This window comes from Plectropomus leopardus, chromosome 1, assembly GCF_008729295.1.
Source record: "Plectropomus leopardus isolate mb chromosome 1, YSFRI_Pleo_2.0, whole genome shotgun sequence".
Classification (NCBI taxonomy): domain Eukaryota; kingdom Metazoa; phylum Chordata; class Actinopteri; order Perciformes; family Serranidae; genus Plectropomus; species Plectropomus leopardus.
The window spans coordinates 17,893,262-17,917,565 of NC_056463.1; the positions used below are offsets into that span (position 1 = coordinate 17,893,262).

At 37.7% G+C, this 24,304-nt stretch overlaps 2 protein-coding genes across 2 annotated transcripts in view; both read left to right on the forward strand.

Annotated features, from left to right (window-relative positions):
* Window positions 1-10,264, forward strand: part of rras2 (RAS related 2) — a 38,942-nt gene extending 28,678 nt beyond the window's left edge. Inside the window, exons 2-6 of the mRNA XM_042484660.1 lie at window positions 875-962; window positions 1,183-1,285; window positions 3,410-3,518; window positions 6,451-6,569; window positions 8,260-10,264. Of these exons, the coding sequence (XP_042340594.1) occupies window positions 875-962; window positions 1,183-1,285; window positions 3,410-3,518; window positions 6,451-6,569; window positions 8,260-8,347 (507 nt within the window). The 3' untranslated portion in view covers window positions 8,348-10,264. The remainder of the gene's footprint in view (window positions 1-874; window positions 963-1,182; window positions 1,286-3,409; window positions 3,519-6,450; window positions 6,570-8,259) is intronic.
* A 3,388-nt stretch (window positions 10,265-13,652) lies between these two features.
* The window catches only part of tub (TUB bipartite transcription factor), a 62,977-nt gene continuing 52,325 nt past the window's right edge, over window positions 13,653-24,304 (forward strand). The window contains exons 1-2 of the mRNA XM_042488155.1: window positions 13,653-13,683; window positions 14,727-14,809. Coding sequence (XP_042344089.1) covers window positions 14,754-14,809 — 56 coding nt within the window. The 5' untranslated portion in view covers window positions 13,653-13,683; window positions 14,727-14,753. The remainder of the gene's footprint in view (window positions 13,684-14,726; window positions 14,810-24,304) is intronic.

Genomic DNA, 24,304 nt, shown 5'->3' on the forward strand with positions numbered 1-24,304 from the left:
AGATGCACCAGGGGCAGCATTTTTGCTGATCTGAGCAGTTGCCATAGTTTAAAGAGTGATAAAGTCTGCATATGCAGAAGGGTCTGTTCATTTCCCCAGTGAAAGTCATCATGGAATTATTTTCATAACAGATTAGTGTGCTAGAAAGTATAGCGCACTACGCTAGTGATGTATGTCACGTGACGTTACAGTACATTAGTAACTAATGTACTTATTTTAAATCAAACCATCAGGTCATTTCTAAATTTAAGTTTTTTACCTATATTCTGGGTTTATTTTGAAAACTAGTTTCATGTGTAAACTGTAAAATCTGACAAGTTGATTTCACAAGTCCAGTAAACCAGTTTCCCTAAAAATGTAAGTAAATATAACTATTAGTCTTAATTTCTGTTTACTTTATATCTAATTGTTAAGTTTATTTATAATGTAGTTATTTTTACTTGATTTTGTTAAGTTGTTGCAACCTAAAAATGACAAGGTTAGTTAAATTAATATTTTCAAGTGTATATTCTTAAACTCCTAAATCCATCATTGGCAAAATCCTCTTTGTGATGACAGTTAAGTCAGACTTACTTGGTTTACTGAAGTTGCCAATACTTAGAAAGAACGAGGCAGTTCCACTTGCATAGTATCTTAAAGTGTAATTGGCAGTTACTGGAAAGTGAATGCCTTAGCGAGGGGCATCCATTGCTTCATTTCCTGTTTGTTGAAACCATAAAGCATGTTGATGTTTTGTAATCTCAGTGCAAAGATTGTTATATAGTGAATACTGTCTGCAGTTTGTTTTTGTGTCTCATCCTGACAAAATGTATAGCCCGCAGACATATTCAAAGTTTCTTCTCTCTCTCTTTTGTCTCTTCTGTCTCTCCTGCAGTCGTACTTTGTCACCGACTATGACCCCACGATTGAAGACTCTTATACCAAGCAGTGTGTGATTGACGAAAGGGCAGCCAGGCTTGACAGTAAGTGCACTTTGCTGAACAAACACGACCAGAGTAAACACACACACACACACACACACACACACACACACACACACACACACACACACACATGCAGACTACACATGTAGCATATATATATGTTTCTGCACTTGAGGAATTTGCAAAAGTCTGCTTTGCTGCAAGTTATTCTTTGTGTGTGATTTATGTTGTCTTGTGCATGTGTGTACACTCTCTTTAGTCCTCGACACGGCTGGACAGGAAGAGTTTGGAGCCATGAGAGAACAATACATGAGGACAGGGGAGGGCTTCCTGCTTGTCTTCTCAGTCACTGATAGAGGAAGGTGAGTGACAGTTCTCGTCATGTGCAAATGACCAGCTACGATCTCGCTTCTCTGTCCTTCTTGCTTTTCTCTGTTTGCACATCTCTGTTTACTGTTCACAACTGACGTTCTCTCCTCCCCTGCCTCTAGCTTTACTGAAACCATAAATCTTGCACCGATACTCTCACTTGTTGCCGCCTTTACTTCCGGACCCCTTTTCTGTTGTTCTTGTTGTCATTTTCTTTTGTTCTCAACATTCCTCCCTCATCCTGTTCTCTTGAATTCACTTTTTTTCGTGTACCTTAGCTTCCTATATAAAGCTCATGTGCAATTACAACAACAGTGTATGGGCTAGTGCAGAGACTAAAGTAAACATGAATTGACAAGAATTTTATATTTGTTATTTATTATATGGACCTTTTCATCTTAGTATGTTTAGGCCTCTAACCTCTTAAACACAACTGACTCATCGGTGAATCAAAGTCGTGCTGTCTAACATAACATTATGTAAACTTTAATGAAGATCTCAAAGTTCTAAAGACATAAATATGTCAAATTGAATTTTGGGGTATTGTGCATAAAAAGATGCACAAGGTATGTATAATGCAATATTTGAACTTAATGTACTTGTGTAATCACAGGCCTAATGTATAAAACAGTCTGGGTTTCATGTAATCCACTCAATCAATTATCTTACATTAAGAGGTGGAAAAAGTCGATAAAGAATATTTAGTAGATTATACTGTAAAATAATGTAGAATAAGATATTTTTTTCCCAAATTTTAAGTTAAAATTATAAGGATTATAATCCATATGATATCAGTCCTGGTTGATTTGGCAACAACTCTGGTAACCTTGGTAACAGAATGGGAGATTTTCTACCACAACCCTCCTCAGGCTGCTACTATGTCAGAAATACAACAGAAAATCAGTTTACCACCTAAGAAATTGACATCAGTTTAAGTATACACTATATTTAGAATGTTTTAACTGTTTTAGCTTGCAATCAGACAGCCCTTTCTGACACCATCTCAAAGCCACAAAACTCATTTTTCTCTGCAGAACATGGGAGTTCAAAAGAAATCAAACCAATTTTCTCAGGTTTCAGTGGTTTAAATGCATGTGAAAGGCATCTGATTGCAGCACAGGAGAACTGATGTCGATGTCGAAGGTGCTTAAAGGCTTAACTAAATACCTTTAAACATCACAGTTACGGCTGAAAATGACAACAGAAATAAACAAGTCAGCAGATTATGCATATCTCCACAATTCAAATCAACAGCCAGTTGTCTACCTGGAAGTGATTGTTTTTGTTGACTTGACATCATAGTTATTTGTTCTATAGAAATATAATAACTGAATGTAAATACATGAATTGGCTTTTGCGTAAAATAGTATTGACCCTGAGTAGTGTCAAAAATAGGGGTTTGAATTTATGTAAATCTCATGAGATGATAAAGCCTGATTTGACTTCTATTTGGCTTAAATCACCTTTACAATGTTTTCATATTAAACTGTGTAATATTCTGCTTGTAGTCAGTCTGTCACACCCCATCCACCCTGTCTTTGTGTCCCTGCCCAGCAGTGCAGTGAGCTGCACTCCCCTGCCCCCACCCACAGCCCCCTCCCAATGTTTATGTTGTAAACAGTCTTTCCTTCCTCCATTTATATTAGTCAAGTCTTTCCAGATTTACTATGTGCTCACCAAGCTGTCTGCGGGCCCGTGGCTGGAATGCCGTCCTGGGTTTGTGGTTGCGTTCTGCTTTTTTTTTTCTCCTCCAGATTGACATTTTTATTTGCACTATGGTTGAAAAAGTGCACATGGTCTTTATATTATAGCGGGACAACGGTCAGGTCAGTGCACAGAGCAGAGCCTCAGACAAACACATTTTATGTTTCTGTAACAGTGCGGCTGGCTTTTTTTTCTCTTTGCTGACACATTCAGACCTTAAGTCTGATCCACAGTGGCCGTGACCCCAACTTCTGGGTGAAGGGTGTGTTTGTGTGCATGGGTGGGTCATTACAATAAGCTACATTGCGATATTTGGCACATGTGCATTTTTTTAAATGAATACATTTACACTTAAAAACATTATATAAACTGTTTGTGCAGAAAACTCAACACCTTGTAATATGTTTTTACAGCTTTGAAGAAATCTACAAATTCCAAAGACAGATTCTCAGAGTGAAAGACAGAGATGAATTTCCTATGATCCTCGTCGGAAACAAAGCAGATCTGGAACTACAAAGACAAGTAAGTCCAACAGATTGCAGAGATCTGAACCCACTGACTAACAAAGAGATGATATCAACCAGTCTGGAGGACTCACATTTGCATATTTAAAAGTGGAAGCAAGCGATGCAGCTGCAGCAAGCTGCCAAGATACAACAGGATGTGAGTGAAAGAATGAAAGAGAGGCTGTAGAAACGATGGTGTCAGAAGAGGAGGATGCATGGAGAGAAAAGGGAGTGTGATGAAATGATGAATTTGCTGTTGGTACGCAGTCGATTGTCATTTCCTGCAATGAATCCACACCACCCCCCTATGGTGAAAAGGAGCCTTACAGGCACAAAAAGCCAATAACTATTCATGGGTTTTATTCACGGAGATCAGCGTTTAGTATTTCAGGCCTCATGAAATTAGCTTGTGCTGGTTTAAATTATTAATATTTACTCTATCTATGCGATCTACACCAGATTAGCTTGATGGTAGTGCTGTAATAGAAGTTGAAACATGACCTAATATAACACTTTAAACCTTTGAAACCTGTTTCTTTAAACATGCGCAGGCAATGAGCAGCCAAAGAACAAATAACCCAAACGTTAGCAAGAAATGAGTGGAAAAAAAAGTACAAGCAAATTATTTGAAAATTTACTAAAACATTAAAAAGAAAGTTAGAAAAAATATTGAGAGGGCGTCTGGTGGCTCAGTGGACAGAGCAGGTGCCCCATGTTTGAAGGCAGTGTCCTTGCCGTGGGTTTGATTCCGCCTTATGGGCCTTTGCTGCATGTCATCCCCTCTCTTTTCCCCTTTAACGCTGTCACTGTCCTAGCCAAGAAAGGCAAAAATGCAGGAATGACCTGGAAAAATTCTAATAATTTTCGAATATCATTTTAAATATGTATTTATGATAATTATGAGTACAGTTTTTTTCCGTAGCTTTTTTTCCATCGTGATTTTCCCCTGACTTTTTAAAAATAAATTTCTAAATCTAATAATAGTTTGCAAACATTTATTGCCAAGTACTCATTGCCTTTGCTTCATGTGTTTGAAAGAAATCATACCAGTTTGTTTGGGGTCCAAAGGTTTAAAATACTTGTGAAACGGCATCTGGAAGCAGCACAAGGAAAGTGCTGCAGCTCCATGTTTTAAAGTGTATGTTATGGTATATTTAGCATGAATAGACTTTTTTTTTTTTTTTAATTTATGCTATTTGACAAACACATTTGTACCTTTTTCCACCTATCAGTGTTTTCCACCAAACATGACTGATTTGTTTTTTTTTTAATTCTTTTTTGTTAACTGGCCTGTTGCCATCAGGGAGTCTATATTTGGATTTAATTACTTTTGCCCAATTCAGGTCCAGATTATCTGAGCAGCTGTTTAAAAAAGAGAGGGTCCCGGAGGCATTCATTTTGATTTAAGCGTGCATTAAGTTTACGCTTGAGAAATTACAAAATGGAATACAATTTTAACTAAAGGACATGCATACAAAATTGCTTCATTTTAGGTGTTGAAGAGCAGTAGGATTGTGGTATTTAAACAAATGGTGGATGATATTGTAAAGGCTCAGGACAAAGCCTGGTTAGATCAAAAATAAGAACTGCCGGCCTAAATATAAAAACTTAACACAATCATGTTAAGATACATTTTAAGCTGAGAAAAGGACAATAGCAAAGTTCCTCTATAAGTGTTTTTAACCCTTTAACACCTGGATTGACATCAGTTTTCTTGTGCTGCATTCAGATGCCTTTCATTAGCATTTAAACCCTGTAACCTGTGAAAATTGGTTTGATTTCCTTCACAAACAGGAAAAAAATTTAATGAGCAACTTGGTAAAAAATGTCCTGCAAAAATAGTAAAAGGTGACATGGAAATTAAATTAGGTGAAGGTTGTTATATATTAGATGTTATCCAAAAATGAAGGGGGAAATGTCCTATTTATATTCACGATTATGTTAATCATAAATTTAAAATTGTGATTCAGGACACAGTTTTTGTTTTTAGCACTTTTCTGAGGTCTTTAAAAAAAAAAAATAAATATTTACTCCTTTTTTTTGTCATTGTTTGTGTGGGTGTGAGTGCGTGTGTGCACTTTCAGGTGATTCTCTTATAATTTTTTTACTAATTTCTTTCTAATTTTTGGGCTTGTTTAGTTGATTTTCAACCTCTTCCAGTGTTTTATTTTATTTTATTTTTTGAAGAAATTAAACCAATTTGCTCAGGTTTCAAAGGGTTAGGTTCACTTCCATTTAGATGTGAAAATGTCCTCAGCACAGAAAATAAGAAGAAAGTAAAAATAGAAGAATAGAAAGCAGAATAGAAGCAGACAAGTGTGTGCACAAAGAGAGTATGCTCTCTTACAAAATGTGATAGCACAAATGTGTTGCCACTTTACTGAACTGCTTAATCTCTACTTGTCAGAAGATCACAGGTAGAGACGTATCAGTGTTTCACGAATGCACGGCTTGTTTTGATGTTTTTTTTTTGGAAAATGCTTTTTTATGTAATTAACCCTTTAACACCTGAATTATCATCAATTTTCTCACGTGCTGTATTCAGATGCCATTCACTGGTGTCTGATTTCTTTCAAAAACACAGAAATAAAAGTGCAACTTGGCAAGCGATGTCCCAAAAAATACAAAAAAGTAGTAAAATTTGACAAGGCAGTGGTCTGAAAATTAGCTGGAGAGAACTATTGGATAGATATCAAAAAAAAACTGGGAAAAATGTCAAACAAACTATAGTGTAATTTATTTTTTAACCACTTTCTTGAGGTCTTTTTTTTCTTTTTTTTCCAACCAATTTCTTGCAATTTTTTTGGCCATTTCTGTTTAAGCTGCACTTCACCCTCTTCCCACGTTTTCGAAAGAAACCAAGCCAAATTGTTCAAGCCTCAAAGGGTTAACCTCAGTTTACAAATACGTTGGCACCCATTATTATTCTCCTCCTCCTTTTGCCTCAGGTAACCCAGGAAGAGGGCCAGCAGCTGGCCAGACAACTGAAGGTCACATATATGGAGGCTTCAGCCAAAATCCGTATGAACGTAGACCAGGCTTTCCACGAGCTGGTTAGAGTAATCAGGTAAGTGATTCATAAAGGCATCTTGTACGCATTGTCTTCATGAAGATCTTTCAATGGCTCAAGTATGTGGTTTTTGAAAGGTATAATAGAAGCTAAAAAGATGAACACTCAGGCAGGCTGCTGTAATAACTGTTAATAATGCAGAACACAGTGATTTTGTTTATTATGTAACATTAAATATTTATGACTCAGGGTGCCCTGGTGGTACCATAGCCAAGGGATTAAGTCAGTGACCATGAATCTCAATGCGTTTGGTTCACATCCTGTCAGGGACTTTTCAGCTAGCCAATAAAGAAATGCCTGCCCTAAATTATGATTGGCTCATGGAAGTACATGATGTCACTGTTTCCTACTTGCGCTTTGCCCACTTCGAACCAGTAAGAAAATGCTCAGGTAAAACAACACAGACAGAAATCTCAGAGAAATAACCAAACCGGTGCTGAATTCGTTTAAGAAAAATCTGTTTCTGTCATTTCTGTTTTAAAGGTTTGGTGAGTAGAATTTAGGGGAATATATTGGTAGAAGTGGAATATAATGTAATAAGTATGTTTTTTTGAGTATAAGTACTGCACTGCCATGTTTCTACCTTAACCCAGAATGGACAAATGAGAATGGCTCTCGATACGGCCTTCTGGGCGTTCGCGTCAGCTACTGTAGTTAGCAGCCCCTCCACGACAATCTGAACAGCATCGGAAAAACAGTAATATATAAGGTGAAGCTGCTTTTAGTGTCACTAATTTTTATCATCTGGTCAGTTTGTTTTGGTAAAGACAAGATCTCTGCAGATAATTTGGTTCCCAGTAAAAGCCTCCTGAACAATACACACTGAAGAAATCCTAACAGAGAGTTCTTGCTTGGCACATGGGAGAAGTTTCAGCTGGTTGAAATCTGCAATTCTCACCAGTAGATGCCACTAAATCCTACACACTGCTCCTTTAAAAGGAAAATAAAAAAAGAGTTTGCAAAAGTACACAGTAGGCTTGGGCAGTATATACTTTCGCACCTTCCTGGAATTTCACTGTGGTATACGGCACCGCAAGTTTGCTACGCTCTGCAGGCTGTCTTGCCATATTCGGTCTACTCAATACACAACACACTAATGAGTCAACAAAAGGTAATATTCTTACACAAATTTTCCTTATTCTCTTTTAGTTAAGAGTCTTGCTGATTTTTTTCGGCATGATGCGTGCAGTTTTCAGAAAAATTAGACAGTGAAAATGGTCTTTTGATAATTATAATGACTCTATACCTGCTTTTATTACAGTTTGAATGTCTTTATCTGTCACAGACATGAGGAAATACAAATGTGTCTGTTTTACTTAACCTTTCCGGTTTCTGTTTCAAAATAAAAAAACTTTAGTTGTGGAAATACAGTAGTTATAACAGCATGCAGCTCTGCAGCAGCGCCGCAACAACAAACGCTGCCAGTGTGAACACAGACTGCTCACACATGCAGTGTGTCCCGGGCGTAACTTCCAGAGCACGTGATGCGCACTGCATGCAAAACATCCTCAATACAGATTCTCCAGAATCAAGTTAATAGAAAGATGAGGGTCTGTACTTTTGACAAATTTAAAATCACACCTTCTGGACTTCTGAATACCCTGGTATACCATAATACCACGATACCCCCCACGCCAAGTACGCGATCCAATGTGTCATGATATGTTTGCTCTCTCCTAACTCCCAGGAAATTCCAAGAGCAGGAATGTCCACCGTCGCCGGAACCTACAAGAAAAGAGAAAGACAAGAGCGGCTGCCATTGTGTGATCGTCTGAGTCGGCCTTATCACTGTAACTCATGCAGCTACTCTCTACAACCCCACCCACTCTGCCTGACATCACATCCTCAGTGGATGACTGACCGCTGCCTTCTCCACGTGCATGACTTCAGACAGCCTTTTCTGAGATACTCTTACCAGGAACTGCTGTCCCCAGGACATCACTATGGACAACTGACAATGCCAAATTTTAACACCACTCTACCTTCAGCCGTAATCTAATTCACATGAGAGAGTCCCAACACTAAACATTGCCTTCTAAATCAGCCTGACAAATTAATGTTTTGTACTCTGAAGGACTTCTCTTGCCTTGTAGTGAAATTTGTACTTGCTACCGAGATTGAATGAAAACTATATATCCAGAATGTTAATGAGTTTCTTTAGTTTCCAGTGTCTGACCAGAGCAGAGATTATCTTATGAAGCTTTGTGTATGTTGTGCCATATCCACCTTTACTCCCATGTGCTAATCTGCTACTGTACATATGTGACATTTGTTGTGATTTTCAAAGTGTACTTCTAATGATCTATTAAATCACCACAGTACAGTGTGTGAGGTTGAGTTTGGTTTTACATATATGAAAGTAAATATATAAGTATGTATATAAATATAAAGCCTAGACAGCCCTTAAAGCTACAATGATAGAATTTTCTGGCATTCTGCAGTGGATTCTTCTTCTTTGTCTGTGGTTTCTGCTTTCATCTCAATTGCCAAATATCGAGTGTCTACTGTATTTGATTTTTTTATAAGTCTTATAGATTAAAGCATTCTTATCCTCCGCCATCTCCTCAATGTACCAGAAGGTGGTGACTCAGCCAGAATTGGACATTGTTTCAGACTTCTAAGGAGAGGTAGATACATTTATTGGTAGCACATTGTGAGTCTTTGACAACTAACGTGATTTCAGATCAAAACACTGAACACTGTATGGTCTATATTCAACTTTTGCCAAGATCCATTTGTTGCAAATCAAGAAGCTTTCAGCGTTTAGTTCAGATCATTCCGATGTAATGCATCTTTTTTGTCAAACATTTAGTCCATGATACAGATCAAATAACTGTTATATCATTCCAATAACACAGTGGCAATGTTTCTGTTTTGTGTCCTTGAATCATTCTGTTACATAACCCCCCCCCCCCAATGATCTGCCACTTGAAAAACAAGTGGAAGCATTGAGATGCACTTCCTAAAACAAGCTGTTCTCCAATGGGACACGAACTCAGCGGACCTGCCACCTGTGGAGCTCTCATCGCCACAGACACAAATATGCTGTTCTGCCTTCCCTTTCAACTCCTGTACTTCTGTTCGGGCATATAAATGAAGTACCGTAGTTTGTTTTTCATATCATCATCTTGTAATATAAACAAGAAAATCAGATGATGGAAGTAATGGACTTGATTAAATGTTTCTACTCTACTTTTATACATTATTTTCTTATCAAACTAGGTGACAAGTATTTTTATATGTTTATAAGTGAGTACACATTCACAGCATGGCTGTGTATATATGTAAAGAGGAATATTTAATTCTCTTGATTATTTTAAACTGAAGATGACTGTTGGCCCAAATTTACAAAATTGGATTATTCACCCAGATGTGACCAAGAATGTTATTTCTTGTTGTGGCGCAGTAATGGCGAAAACATTTATCTCTGAGGGGTTCACCACAAGCTCAGAGTGCAAAATGCCAGGTCAGGAAGAGAGGGTTGTAGAAATTATTCTGGTCTTTACATAGGAGCTTAAAACCACATGAATGAATTATTATAATCACTGAGATTTGAAATACCTACTTCACGTCTTACTGCAAATCCTATAGTGTACATCCAAATCATACTGTTTTTTTCTTTTCCCTCCATATCAGTGTCTTTTGCCCTGTGTCTAGCTTTTGGTGCTAAAATAAAATCTGTCATTGAGCCAGATGGGGTAGAGAATCTTTCTTTTAGAGTCAAAAGCTTCACAGACCTGAATCTTACATACTGAACCTTGAGCCTTGTGCCAGTGAGATCATTATTATTCACAGCATGCTTGCCGTTACAGCATCAATATGCCACTCATATCTTGGAAAACGATAAAGATCCAATAGAGAATTTCTTTTTTTTTAACCAATCCACATCGATCTACTTTGGTTTAAGTTGCACATAAACTGCATGTTTTTCTCAGTTGTCTTTTTGTTTGGGACCATATTTCTTGAATTCCTGAATTCCTAAAAGACCTTTGGCCTGTTGTTGAACTCTGCTACCACAGCATCTGTCTAATGTGTGGGAGAATTGTACTATTTTGGAGGCAATATAATAGTACATTTTCTGTCTTCAAACACACAGACCCACAAACTAAGTACGGTTGTCCTTTTTTCTTCCACATTAAAGCCTTTGAGAGCAAAAGTAGACGCTGAAAATATACAGTACATGCAGCCTGTTTACTGACATGTGCATGCATACACATATTGGACCACAAGGGGGTTGTTTTACCAAGAAAATGTTATTGAATACTTGAACCACAAGGGTTAAAATATACAACACATATCATGGAAACACACTGTAGACAAAAAGAATGCAACACATGTAAATAAATATATAGTATATATATTTATTTGCGTAATCACACTTTCGAGCAATTCAGTCACCAGTAAACTTGACCTGCATGTCTGTAGACTGTGGGAGGAAGCCAGAGAACCTGGAGAAAACCCATGCCGCTGCCATTTAAAACCAAGTAAACCACAAAGACTCACTCCAGTAGTTCAGTAAAAACATCACGTAGAGCATCGCCACTGTGAGTAATGTCCTAGATATCTCTCACAATATGTGTCATTTTTACAGCCTTTCTCTGCTTGTGGAAATAGGGTTTCTCTCTTTTTTGACCGTCATTCCTCTTCAAAGTTGTCTATGCTTTGAATCCTGATTAGTTTCAGAAAGTCCTTCATATAGAAGACCATGTCCTTTGCAACTTTTTACTCTGACTGTATGAACTGTAGACCTCTGAGCTCACTGGTCTCACTGGAGTCAAAATGAATGAAAGATGTTGTAGTGATTTTGGGTGGGTGTAAAGATATGATCTTGCTTTAGTATTAAACACTGTGCAATGCAAGCGACTGTGGGTAAATGTAACGGAAGTAATGGTCCCAGTGCACTCATCATTATCAACAATATAAAATTAGAATTAGCATATATTCCACTGTTAACATATTGTCATCAATTCCTAGTGACATCTTTTTGATCCTGCAAAACAGTGAACATTGAATGAGAAATTTTTCATTAGTAGAAGCAAGGTATCCTCCAGTATCCGACAATAGAAAGCAATGTATATATTTATATATATTTAGATAATAAAGCTGCAAACACAAGCAGCTTTGAGCGGGATCCATCTTAACGCTGATGCTCTGTTGAGGTATATAAAACTACTTTCAGAGACATTTGACGGGATTTGTGTCCTTTGTGTTTCACATGACTACACATGTATTGAATTTTTACTTCATTCATGACCTGCAATCCATCCCATGTCTAGTAATTTTATACAATATACTGATACTATGTGTCAGAGAACTGTCAGAACATATCCTGGAAAAGATTCATATGGCATGGACAGCAAATGCAAGATTTAAACATCCAACCTTTGCATAAAAAGGCAACCACATTGCTACTAAAATACTGAACAAATCAAATCACTTTTGTGTATATGCAAGCATAAAGTATGAATTGAATCAAGTTCTGTTAACTTGAGTTAAATTCATCTTTTTGAAGAAGTTTACACATATTGGATATTTGAGATTCAGAATTTGAGGTTGATTAAGTACCACACTATAGAGCATGTCAACTTTTAAACCACACGAGTTCACAGCAGATAGGCAGAAACAGGTGCATGTTCACACCTGGTGTGCATGTACCCAGCTGCAGGTCTTTCCCTGATGGCCTCTCCAACCCCGCCCACCAGCCCTGAGGTCAGGGAGCCAAACCAACCTCAGGAGCAGAAGACAGAGAGGGACCTCACAAAACTTATAAAATTCAAAGCTATTTAAGTGTCAGAGATACAGTTCTGAAAAAAGGACATATCAACCTGCTTTTTCTTGGGCGTGTTGTTAAAGATATCTGGTGAAATTTATTTTAAAAAATGGTAATACGCCACTATTTGGGCATTTAAACTGTGGACCTTTGCATGGTCACAGAAGGCAACTTTTCACTGTACCACCAGGAAAACATGGATTTTACCCAGACTTCCTCACTGCTTCACACAGCAATGTCACCTGTGCAAAACTGAGGTAATTTTGTCTTTTTTAACTTAAAATGCTTGAAACAGTCAAAGCTTTGGTGATAAAATTCTGCGAAAAAAAAATCTCACATCTTTTGCTGGTGTACTGTAAAATATTTTAGTGATATTTCTTCAAAGATGAGATGAAATAGAAAATGTGCATACAGTACAGCATTCTGAATATCACAGCATACTCACAGTTTGACTGATCTGAACACCATTTGAAACACTCTATATTGAGCATCCAAAGAATATTTGTGTCAATTTTTTAAAAACATTTGAATGAAGACTTAGAGACTTAGAGATATAGATGTTAACTGATTTGCATATTTTGGAAAAAATATAGTGATGGACTTCTGAATTGACCTTATGCAGTGATGCAGTGAGGCAAACTTCTGTCACAATTTAGTGGATGTTCTAAAAAAATGTCGGCTATCTAGGACATAAAGTATTTTTTTTAATTTATTTTAAATTTTGATTTCTAAAGTTTGGGATGTGAAATGTTTGGAAATATGTTTTTTTAAAATAAGAACATACGCTCATTTAATTCTATGTATTGACTGAGACATGACCAACAAACCAAATTTCATAAAAATCCCTCTAGCCGATGAGATATAAACTTTTAGTATTTGTAACACGGCCTAGTGGCAGAATATCCCAAAACTGTGTTGGGCATGGCATCTGAACACATGCAAGTTTGGTTTCAGTTGCTTCAGAAAATGTTGATTTATGAGCATTTATGTGAAATTAAACATTAAACATTTTTAAGCATTAAAGATGATTAAAAATGTATGAAATTAATTTGATAATGGATTAACATATCAAAAATTCCTTGATAACTGTACTTGAGTGATGTCTGTAGATGATCCTGCCATCGTTTTGGGTAACTTGAACCAACAGTCTGACAATTTGTTTTAGAGAAAATTGAGAACAAGTTATCAAATTTGACATTTTTAGACCACTGGAGCAAAGATACAGATGAACTGAGAGATTTAAATGGTGAAAGACTTTCACTCTAAGCCATCTGTTTTCCAGATAACTGGGAAAATGTGCCTGAACAGTGGGTGGAATATGAAACCCTCCTGACAATTTTGGTAAGTTTAGTCTTACTGTTCTTGCTGTACAGACATTTATTTAAAAAAAATCAGAAGAAAGAAGAATAATGAGAACAAAAACAATCTGTCTCCAGTGGGGAGTGTCACTGGTTGGACTCATAAATATAGATGGGAGAAAATGAGGTAACAATGGGAAAGTTGATGGACCTCCACAGCTTTGCTGTCCTTTATGTTTGTTTGTTGGCTTAAATGAGAGCTATTCAATAGCGGACACTGGGACTCATCAAGTATTAAAAAATACTTAAAATAGCAGCTCAAGTAGATTTCCTGCATGCCCTTTGCCCTCATTCCTATCTTCCCTCTCTGAATTGTTTTCCCTAATGACAGGTTTTTAAATGTCTCCCTGTTTGCACGAAATCACAGTAGAGCAGACATCGAATTAGTGATCTTTGAGAAACAGGAGTCTTAACCTGCATGCCATAAGCAGTGAGCTCAGAGAGAGCCTGAAATATGAAAACTGACCTTTTCTAATTTGCATGAAATTACATCCATAGCATATGAATTCTTGTGCCCACATATCCATATAATTTCGTCCAGCATTAAAAAAAAGGGGAAAAAAAGATTTTTGTGGGTTATAGCACAGCTAGTCTCTGCCTTTTTGTATTGACCAGCAAATGACTAAAAAGGTTAACTGCTATTGGCTTTCTGGCAACCATGAGATGCCAATAATTAAAATAAACAAATCACAGTTTAATCCATTGAATCCTACCGTTCACTCACGCTGACGTGTAGCAGGCCTTTAACACAAAGTCTGTAGGGATTTTGTTAGTAAAAATTAATCAGTGTTGTGTAGGTCCGCGTGAATGAAATAAATAAGCATCCGCGCGTGCACCACTAGATGATCTGATAGCTCGCGCTCCCCTGTCTGTGGTGGTATAGCCCATAGGAGTGCGTCTGGCTTTGCACAGCCTCTCTCCTGCTCATTCACTTTAACGGCGATTTCTGTAGTTCGTGTTTGGTTTGGTTCAGTGAGGACGGAGAGAGGAGCCTTTACGCTTACATTTTGCCGTCTCACCACCCAGTTCCAGTCCGTCCAGTTCGCCGGAGTCATGGAGGGAGTCAGCAGCAACAGGAGCATGTCTTACAGTAGGTGGAGTTATGACAGGTAAGCGAGCTTTCCCCATGATAACAAGTATACGTTTAACGCTAGTTTTCATCTTAGTCCATGGCGTTTCTTTTGTCGGTGGGAACCCGCCCACTCATGCGTAATTAGTTGACAGGTGCAGATTTGGAAAAGGGAGCTATAATACGAGCGTATTAAGAGAAAGCATCATACTGTGTGTGCTGACAGAGGCACGGGATTTACGCCTCGCTCTGTGTTTATATGTCCATGATATTTACAAACCTACACCACCAAAACATTCTCACAGAAGTGGACCTGTTTATGGTACTCATAGTATCTTGTGTTTTTTTTATTATCATGATACTCAATAGGCCATCTGTCTATTTATCTACGACTTGAAATGTTATACTAAAAGTTCAATGTGCTGGAGAAGTGACGATGAGCATTACTACAACTATTCAGTAGACTACATATTACCAGCACAATGGTAGAATATCTGTGTATGAAAGCTCAAGTGCTTCAGTCACAGATCTGGACTCATTAGTCAGCAAGTTGGCAGGATATGTCTCAGCAGGGAGTGTGACTGTGATCAAGAAATCACATTTTGGTGCAAATTCAAACAGGCATGAGGAGTATGAACACAGGGCATTGCTGATTAAAAAACATGTAAAAACTTGTGGAGCTGCGTTGGTCCTTGGCGTGACAATGGCTGCTTTTTAATTAAAAAAAAAACCCAAACTTTATTTTTTATTGTTTAAGGACACAGCAGACTATATCAGGGGATTGGCATATGTGTATAGTCAAATTAAATACACATCTTCCTTATACTGCTGTCCCAGGATAAATATATAAACAAAAACCAGACAAAAACACATATAAACATTCAAAACAAACCACAAAAACACACAAAGGGGGGAAATTTGTTGCAAGAGAAAATAAATAAATAAATGTTAATGAGCATATTAATCTCAGTCTACTCCAACACAAATTGTTGCTGACCATTCATTTTTTTACATTTGGAATACATTGAATAACCTCTCTTAAGAAAGAATCATTAATAATCTATGATACCAAATTGATAATACATCAATTCAAACATGCAGGACTGCAAGGCGTGCAACATACAACATGATACCGAGCAGTTTGGCTGCATTTTTGTTTTTGTTAGTGTATGATTGTTTACTGGAGTGTGACATATGACACATTTCATAAATAGTCAAATGAAAACAACAGAATGTCAGTTTTGTGTTTGATGTCATCAACTCAAAGTGAGACATCAGTGCGAATGAGTCATTTAGTTTGAATGGTCATGACTAGTTAGAATTGCTCTAACATGGAGGTAATCGACTGTAATGTTCAACAGAATAATAATAGTGCGCAAACACTGTCACCATTAAAAGGAAAAATTATCTCCAGTAAGACTAAACTGGCCAAGACACATCAAAGCGTACACTTTCTGATGAGTTGAACAATTGCTCCTGAGCCAATAATCTGGAACACAATGGAGGGTTGTGGAGATACTGGGGCTGTATCATTGATCACCAGAGACTCTATCAATAGAGCAGGTTTTACCCTGACAACACTGTTTATGCTGGCTTGCACAATATAATTGGTATTCTGAATCTGTGCTTGGACATCCCAAGAGACTGCTGCCAGAGCCAGTGGTCTCTTGGCCTCCTAAGATTTCTCCCAGCATTGTGAAATCATGTTTACTGTGTGCAAGCAGCCTCAGACTGTTAGATGTGCCAGGGCTTGTGCATTAAATGAGGAGAGTTGTGTGCTTTTTCAGCGATATCATATGATATTTTTTCTCCTAGAATAACAATAACTTTGAGTTTCAGGGATTCAATTCCCAGTGATTCTTTCACAAATTTTGGTGGACAGATTGTTTGCGGTGTGAAAATAAGCAGCCTTAACAGAGTAATATGTTAGAACTGACCAAAATAGATTTGCTATTCCTACTTGAGGCCGAAATCAATCCAACAAACAACAATTTCAATTATTAACATCAGGGGGTCAAATTTGGGTCACTGTTATATGCTTTTGTCTTATACTCTTTTCCTACCGAATTAGCATGTATATGCAGGTTTTGTAATGTATGAAAACACAATAAAAATAGGCAATGGGCTGTTTTTTGTTTTCTGATGTGTCGTGTTTAATGTCACGAACGTGGTGGGAAAAGGGTTTGTAAACAGTAAAAAGCACCAGTGAAAATGTTAGTGGTGGTTGCTTTTTATTCATTATCTCTTTAAAACTTTGTGCTGACTAATATTTGACACTGCTTGGACAGAGCTGTACGAGATTTGTGGCTGTGCATCATAAGCAGTACAAAAGGGGCGAAAATTAAGATGGGTAACATGTCTCCATCTCTGCCAATCCCCAGATGTTGGTGGGTGTTCATGTTTTTTTTTCTCCTGCGGGAATGGGCTTAACTAAATGAATAATCATGATTTCTTACTAAAATCCGCTAAATGTAGTGCTGTTACAACCTGAAGAAAGGAAGCCTAATTTCCGTCAGGCTTGAAGCTCTGTAAAGACGAAGGCCATCTGTGTGAGATCTGTCAAAGTGCTGCTGGTTGTTTTTTTCTTGACTATCCTTTGGCAGCTATTTTGTAACGCAAGAGATGAACGCATGCCAGATCTTTTGAAAGAGCCGTGAGGTCTCGAATGGCGGCGCAGATTCTCGAAGGAGCATTTGAAAATCAAAAAATGGCAACTCTTATACACATGTTAGCAAGGGGCCCCCTTAAGGTGGCTGGAGGGTGAGTGCATACATGCTGAAATAAGATGGGCACATGTCTGTATTTCCCCCTACTGGGGCCCGAAGCAACATCTAAGACAACAATTGACCCTCCGCATTAACCCTTTGAAACCTGAATCAGCATCAGTTTTCTTTTGCTGCATTTAGATGCCTTTCACAAGCTATTTAACGCTAAGAAAATTGGTTTGATTTCTTTTGAAAACATGGGGGGAGACACAATGAGCAGCTAATGAGCAAGAAACATCCCACAAGTTACATGAACATAGTAAAAGGTGACAAGAAAATGACCTGAAAAAGGTGGGGAGGCTATACACACCTATGTTCCACCCACCACACCACTACAGGTGTTTTCACTTCTTTTGTCTGACTACATCTCGACTAAGGACTGTGTTGATTTACAGACTGTGCTTGTCTGACCTTTTATAGAAGCCATACCTTTATCTTTTTTATTAGATCATGAACTTTGATGGCCTCTGGTGATCACAGCACTGCTCCCTTCAGTGTCACTTGAGCAGAGGTTTTATCAGCCACCTGTGTGAGTGTTTTGGGCCTTTAAATCTCTGCCCCAGATGCACAGACATATTTGATTGGATGTTTATAAGCCAATCCCAGTGGTCCACATCATCTAAAGTGGACTGCAGTAAAGCCACGCCTCCTTTTCCACAACCATTGCAGACCATGAGACAAGGAGGAAAGGCAAGGCACATTTTAATCTACTTACCATGTTGTCAGAGTACATAGGCCTATTTTGTGGTGTTTTGGACTGTTTAAAATAAACATGAGACGTTACCTATGGCATACATGTCAAAACATCACGCTAAACATCCACAGACATTTTGTAGCAGAGAGGCTGAATTAGTAGATTTTAACCATGGCTACTGAGCTGCTAGTCCAATTTGAGATGTCACACAGTAGATTAGACCATATAATATTAGGAGCACTGCCCAGCAAATTGAGTTTATAGACCAAAGAAGCACCATGTTGAACTTTTAGATTGTTCTGTTGTTTGGATGGTCCAAAATTGTTTGGACCATGTTTGTGTTCATGCCAGTTGACTAAATGCAACATACAATTTTACCTTGTCTCCTTTCTTAACTCATGAACTGATTGTTTTAGGAAGGCATCATTGTTGTAGTGACAAGTGTTTATGAAGTTGTGTGTCAGTGAATTCATGAATATGTGGATGCATGTGTGTATGTGGTCGCACCTATTGCTAGTTTGCCTGCTTAGCAACAGTTGACCATAGTGAATTTAAAACTGTAGGTGTAGGTATGACATTTGAAAGGAAGGTGCTGCTGTTGCTTTAACTGTATGTATCTTCTATTTATTTTACAGTGTTACATCAGTGTAAAGTAAAATATAAACCATATAACATATATGTTCACCCAACTCAAAATACTTACTAATGTGATTTGCAGGCAGTATAATTCGTGGTGGTGTCTGTTGGTACTTGGACCTACAATATGTACAATCACACTGTGTCCTGGCACCCACTCAGTAAACACGGTATCCTAGAGATGGAGGGGCAAGGTGGGATGACAAGATACAATTCAGAGCCCACAAAGCTCAGTGCAGAATGATCCTGTTTTTAACCAAAGACAAAGATTAGTCTGAATTTCCTTGTGAACATTTTGTTCCCTGGTACAAACTGCACAAAACAAACAGGTTTATAAAAAGAGGAGGGAGTGGATCTTTGTAGGTTTCCTCTTAATTTCTCATCCTTCTTTATGGGACCTGATAATTAATTTAAAAATTAAAAAAAAAAAGCGTGACCCTTGAGAGCAATAACTATGGAGATGATTAAAAAAGTGATAATTAAGTTACTATTCATTGTTGAAATAATGATAGAGGAGAAATTAATGGAATTATAAACTAGCAGACATTTTAAGTATAAAATGGGATCAGAGGCATTTTTCTACAATTTCAAAATTACCGTAATACTTAAAAGATTTAAACCTGTACTGTAACTACTGTCATCTATCTCTATCATCATATATCGATGGTATTTAATTCAACTGGTTGACACACAAAACAATGTCATCAATACATGAGTAATGTTATGAGTAAGAAGTAAGTAAAAATGTAAAAAACAAACAAACAAGTAACTATTCATCAGTTTAAAACATCTCTGCTTAACTGCAGTTGATATAAGAGATGGAAATCAAAGTCCAAAGGCCCATCGCTTCTGAGTCTTGTTGTAGACATTTCATTCCTAGCATGTCTCTGCTGAAAGAAAGGATTTGCTGTTTCAAATTAGAAACTTGGAAAAAAAATGTGCACAATCTTTATTCATCTACTGAGCTTGTGTTTTCTTATATTTTTTTTTATTTTTTTTTCAATATATTAGATTAGATGCCAGTCTCCTCATTATTTACACAAAAGCTCAAGGCTAGTATCAATGCCAGGCACACAGCTGAGAATATAAAGGTAAGAGGACATCTTTTCTCATAGTGTCTGTGTCATCTTGATTTGGCCCCCTGTACACATTAAGCTTGCATTTTTCATGCCTCTAAAAACAGTCTCCATGGTGGATGAATATGAAAACAGTGGTTTGGTGTCTATAGAGATGGCACAGTATCAGATTTTTACTACACAATAATCATGGCCAAAAAAATCCACAATAATGCACAATAATATTATCTATAGAAAAATGTTATCAGCCAAGTAATTATTTCTTTTACTTTTGTTTGTTGTGCATTTTGCCTCCATTTTGGTAAACGAATTACTCTCAAAATACGAGCATTGGAAGATGGAGAGAAAATCTGTAACTGTACAAGATCATCCCATAAAAGCATTCATTAATGGATAGTGAACCAGATGGACTTAGGGGAGGGAGACAAAGTGAAAAAGAAACAGAAATCATTTAAGAGGTGCTGAATGTTGACACGTTATTATCATATGCGAATCAAAGCATGATATCGATGTTCCATTTAAAAATATAACGGTCATCGTTAATATCGGTGTATTGCGATACCCCCAGTTTTTGTAGGACAGGAAAAAACGACCTTTTGGAAAACAAAGATGTCAGACACTGTCAAGGGCTGTAGGTGATAATGAAGCTCAGAGGATTTAACCTGCTGAGACTTAGCAGAATAGGTGTGACTGACTTCCCGCTGCTACAGTGTTTGACTGTGAATGTAGAAAAAAAAAAAAAAAGACATGACAAGTTATAGCGAGCATGCACGCTGCGTTCACATGTAAACTGTGTTTCTAGATTTGGTGTGGGAGTTGTCTCAGTCTGTATTTGTTGGGAGGCTTTGTGTTGTTTGCTCAGAGGCCTTTGCCTGTATTATTGTCTTAGAATTTCAGCTGTGCTCATTGAGAATCTGTGCAGCTGACTGAAGAGACTTGAATTTCCTCCTGACAATAATGCTGCATTCAAATGGAATCGGAGAGACAGTAGATGACAAAGTGGATATCATGTGGATGACAGCATGATAGTTAAACTAGGAGAGGCTTGCAGAGAATACCAGCAAAAGTAAAAGTGGACGGCATTGCTGTTTAAAGTTAACATATTGTAACTTTTTGGTAAACACGGATGAGAAAACACTTGCGATCTGGACAATTACTGGACATTAGAAGATAATAAACATGAATTAATTTAATTTTATACATTTTATTCCATTCTTTGTAAATAATACAGTGTTACTATCGCAACGTATTTTCATGCATGTTTTCATTTTACCAATCTGCCATTTTGTTTGCTCTGTTTCTTTTTTTTGCTGTTTTGTTACTGCCGTCAACCATCTGCCTGATTTCATAAGAAAGCAGCATTATACATTCACCAATTAATTTAAATGTGCAGGATGAAGTTGAACTGAATTTGGTTATGTGGTGCTTTCATAGAGTATTGTTTTGTTTAACGCATCTGAATAACTTCTATGCTTGAATGCGATGCCAGATGAGAGCTGGTAGGTTGGTCTGAGTTGTGCTTATGTCTGTTCAGCTTGAGATGCAGGTGTGAATTGGTCACAGCACGAGGTGCTGACTGTCAGCACTAAAAATGCATCTGTGTATCCACTCTTTATTGCCTTACAGAAGCTGAACCGTAATGTATGTTGGCAGTGAGGTAAATGCAGAATAATGCATATTGCTATTTAAAAAAAGAAACAGTCCCAAGTGCCAGATTCGCAAGAGACCCTCCTCCACAAGTGTATTTCAAACACTGGTTGTCTGCTACACACCGAGTCACACAAACTAATCGCTCCGAGCTCTTGAAGTGGGAATCAATCCTGTGTTTGGGGCCATTGTGGGTGGCTTCAAAGATGAGTCACAGAAGAGTCATGTACCTCAGTGGAAATTGCAACCAAATAAAAGGTTCGAAATTGATTCATCAGTCTCCGTCCATTAAGACTGTTACATTCATTATAAAAGAAACACACTTTTTAACAGTAAAAAGTATAACTACCAGAGATGAGAGTGTGCAAGAGGCAGAGTGGAAGGAAAGAGTTAAATGTGGTTGTCATGACAGTCTGATCAGCGTTTGCAGAGATATTTGCTCTGAACTAAAGAATTAGAACAAACTCCATTTTTAGGTGGTGTTAGGTGCGTCACAAAAAAGAATGTTAAATATGTGTTTACCAACAAGGTTATTTTATTATTCAGCCACCACCACAAAAGTCATATGGCACAAGGCTCTGACTCAGAATATAATTTCTCCTCCAGACATTTTTATTAACCAGAGCGTCTGCCCTTAACTGTCTGACTTAGTTAACTCTTGAATTATTCAGACTCTGTACTGTCTTGACAAGATGTTTGACTGCTAGAAAGATGGTCCTTACATGAAACTAGGCTGTCTTATGCAATAGAAAGACACAATTTTTTTGACTCTTTTTGACTCTATATCAAAAAGAATTATTTTTTTATTTCTATAAATACAAAACACAAACTATACAATGAATGCATTTCTGGACGATCACAATGTCCCCTGTTGTTAAAAAAAACCCTTTCACTTGAGACAGAGTGGCTGGTGTGGACATATATGCTTTTTCTAGAGGGGAAAGCAGAGAGGGCGAGTTTGAAGACCTAAGTTGGCCATTTCCCACTCGTGAGTGATAAGCTGGGCTCTCTCTTTGGCTCTTACTCATTTGGGCGAGCAGGGTTGCACATGCGCTTGACAGTGTGGTTTGGCTTTGTAGTTGTCGTTAAGGAAGGACGGGCGTAGGCGGGTACTATGATGCCGGCTCTCATGCTGCATCATGTTAGTTGTAGGCTACTATTTGTGTAGTTCAACACCCTCTTGTAATATTTGCAGACTATTTTTGTCTTTGGTGTTATATTCTCGCTTTTATTACTTTCTGACTTAAGGAAGCTCAAATGCCACCTCACTTCGGATTTGAAACTGGAGGGTGCATCTTCTATTTCAATATCGCCTGTTGCATAGCCTTTGCTTCATTTTTACGTTGGCGAGACGTCTCTAGTCTCAGACATGATGTAGGACATTGAACATGTAGTGACGTCACTTGTCGAGCAAGCAAAGTCAAAAGTAGATTACGCCCTCTGCTGTTCAAAAAGAGTATCACAGTTTTCTTCTCATTTGAATCTCACATATTTTTTTATCAATTTTTAACTGCCTCACGATGCATCGTTACATCCCTACTGTCCCAACCAGTAAATGTTAACGCTGGTGTAATGTGAGCTTGGCTGTTTTGACACAAAAAAGTACGGCGGCCTAAAACATGTTTCTGAAAACATTTTAGGTGAGAGATATATTGTATATTGTTTCATATTTAATCAGCACTGCTTAGTTTTAAAGTTTAATGTCAGCTTTTTTCAGCCTTAATTTTTACAGTGTAGGAAACAGTATGGCGCAGACTTCTTGTCTGCAAATTCTCATATCATGGCCAAACAGGGATCTAAAATATGAAATGTTAGGTGAGAAATAGGCAATTAAGTTACAGAATCTTGGTTTATATTTGATCAGAAGTCTCTCTCTTGAACCGCTTCTATACACAGTCTGTGGTTTGAACAACAGCCGAAACGCCATCTGGTGGTTTCGAAAGTATATTATACATAGTTCGTTTTCACATACACCCCCCCCGTTATGATACAAAGCCAGGTAACAATCAGCAAGGTATCCCTTTAAAGCAATCTGTGAATAAGAAGCATACAGATATTGATATTCAAAGCACAGTATTTTGGCTCTGTCTCTTCAGATTCCCTCCTGTCCTCAGAAGTGTGTAGTATGGTGTTAGCATAAGTTTGATGATACTTTGTTTTAGTGCTGTGGCTGTGCTAGTGGAACTACTTAGGTTTTGGATTGCAGAGGTATCTATTGCAGCATTATAAAGAGAGATGAGACTGGAAAAGATGCATTTGACTGCTGCAGTACAGTGCAGAATAGCAGCTGAAGTGACATCTCTGTCCAGAGAGAGACAGAACGTCCACTTATTTTTAGAGCTGTCCTCAAATCTTAACAATCATTGATTTCAGAGGATCCCGCCCCTCTTGCATGATGCATGGTTATATCGCAACATCTTTATTAGAAGTTTCAATTTATTGGTAAACAAACAACTTTTCATTTGACAGCTCTTTGACACCACGGTGTATTGTTGCTGCTTGTGGAATATTTTATCTTTGGATGAAAAATACAATTTTCCATCTGTCATTGTTTGTGGCAAGGAGGTTGGTCATTTCTTATTAGTCAGACCTCCTGACTCTCCAGCTGAATGACCCTTCTGGTGCACTGCTGATGTTATGAAGTAGTTCATAGCTTAGTCACTGTTCAAGCGTTTCTGTAGAAACCACAGACACCAAACAAAGCTTCTAGGCTTTTA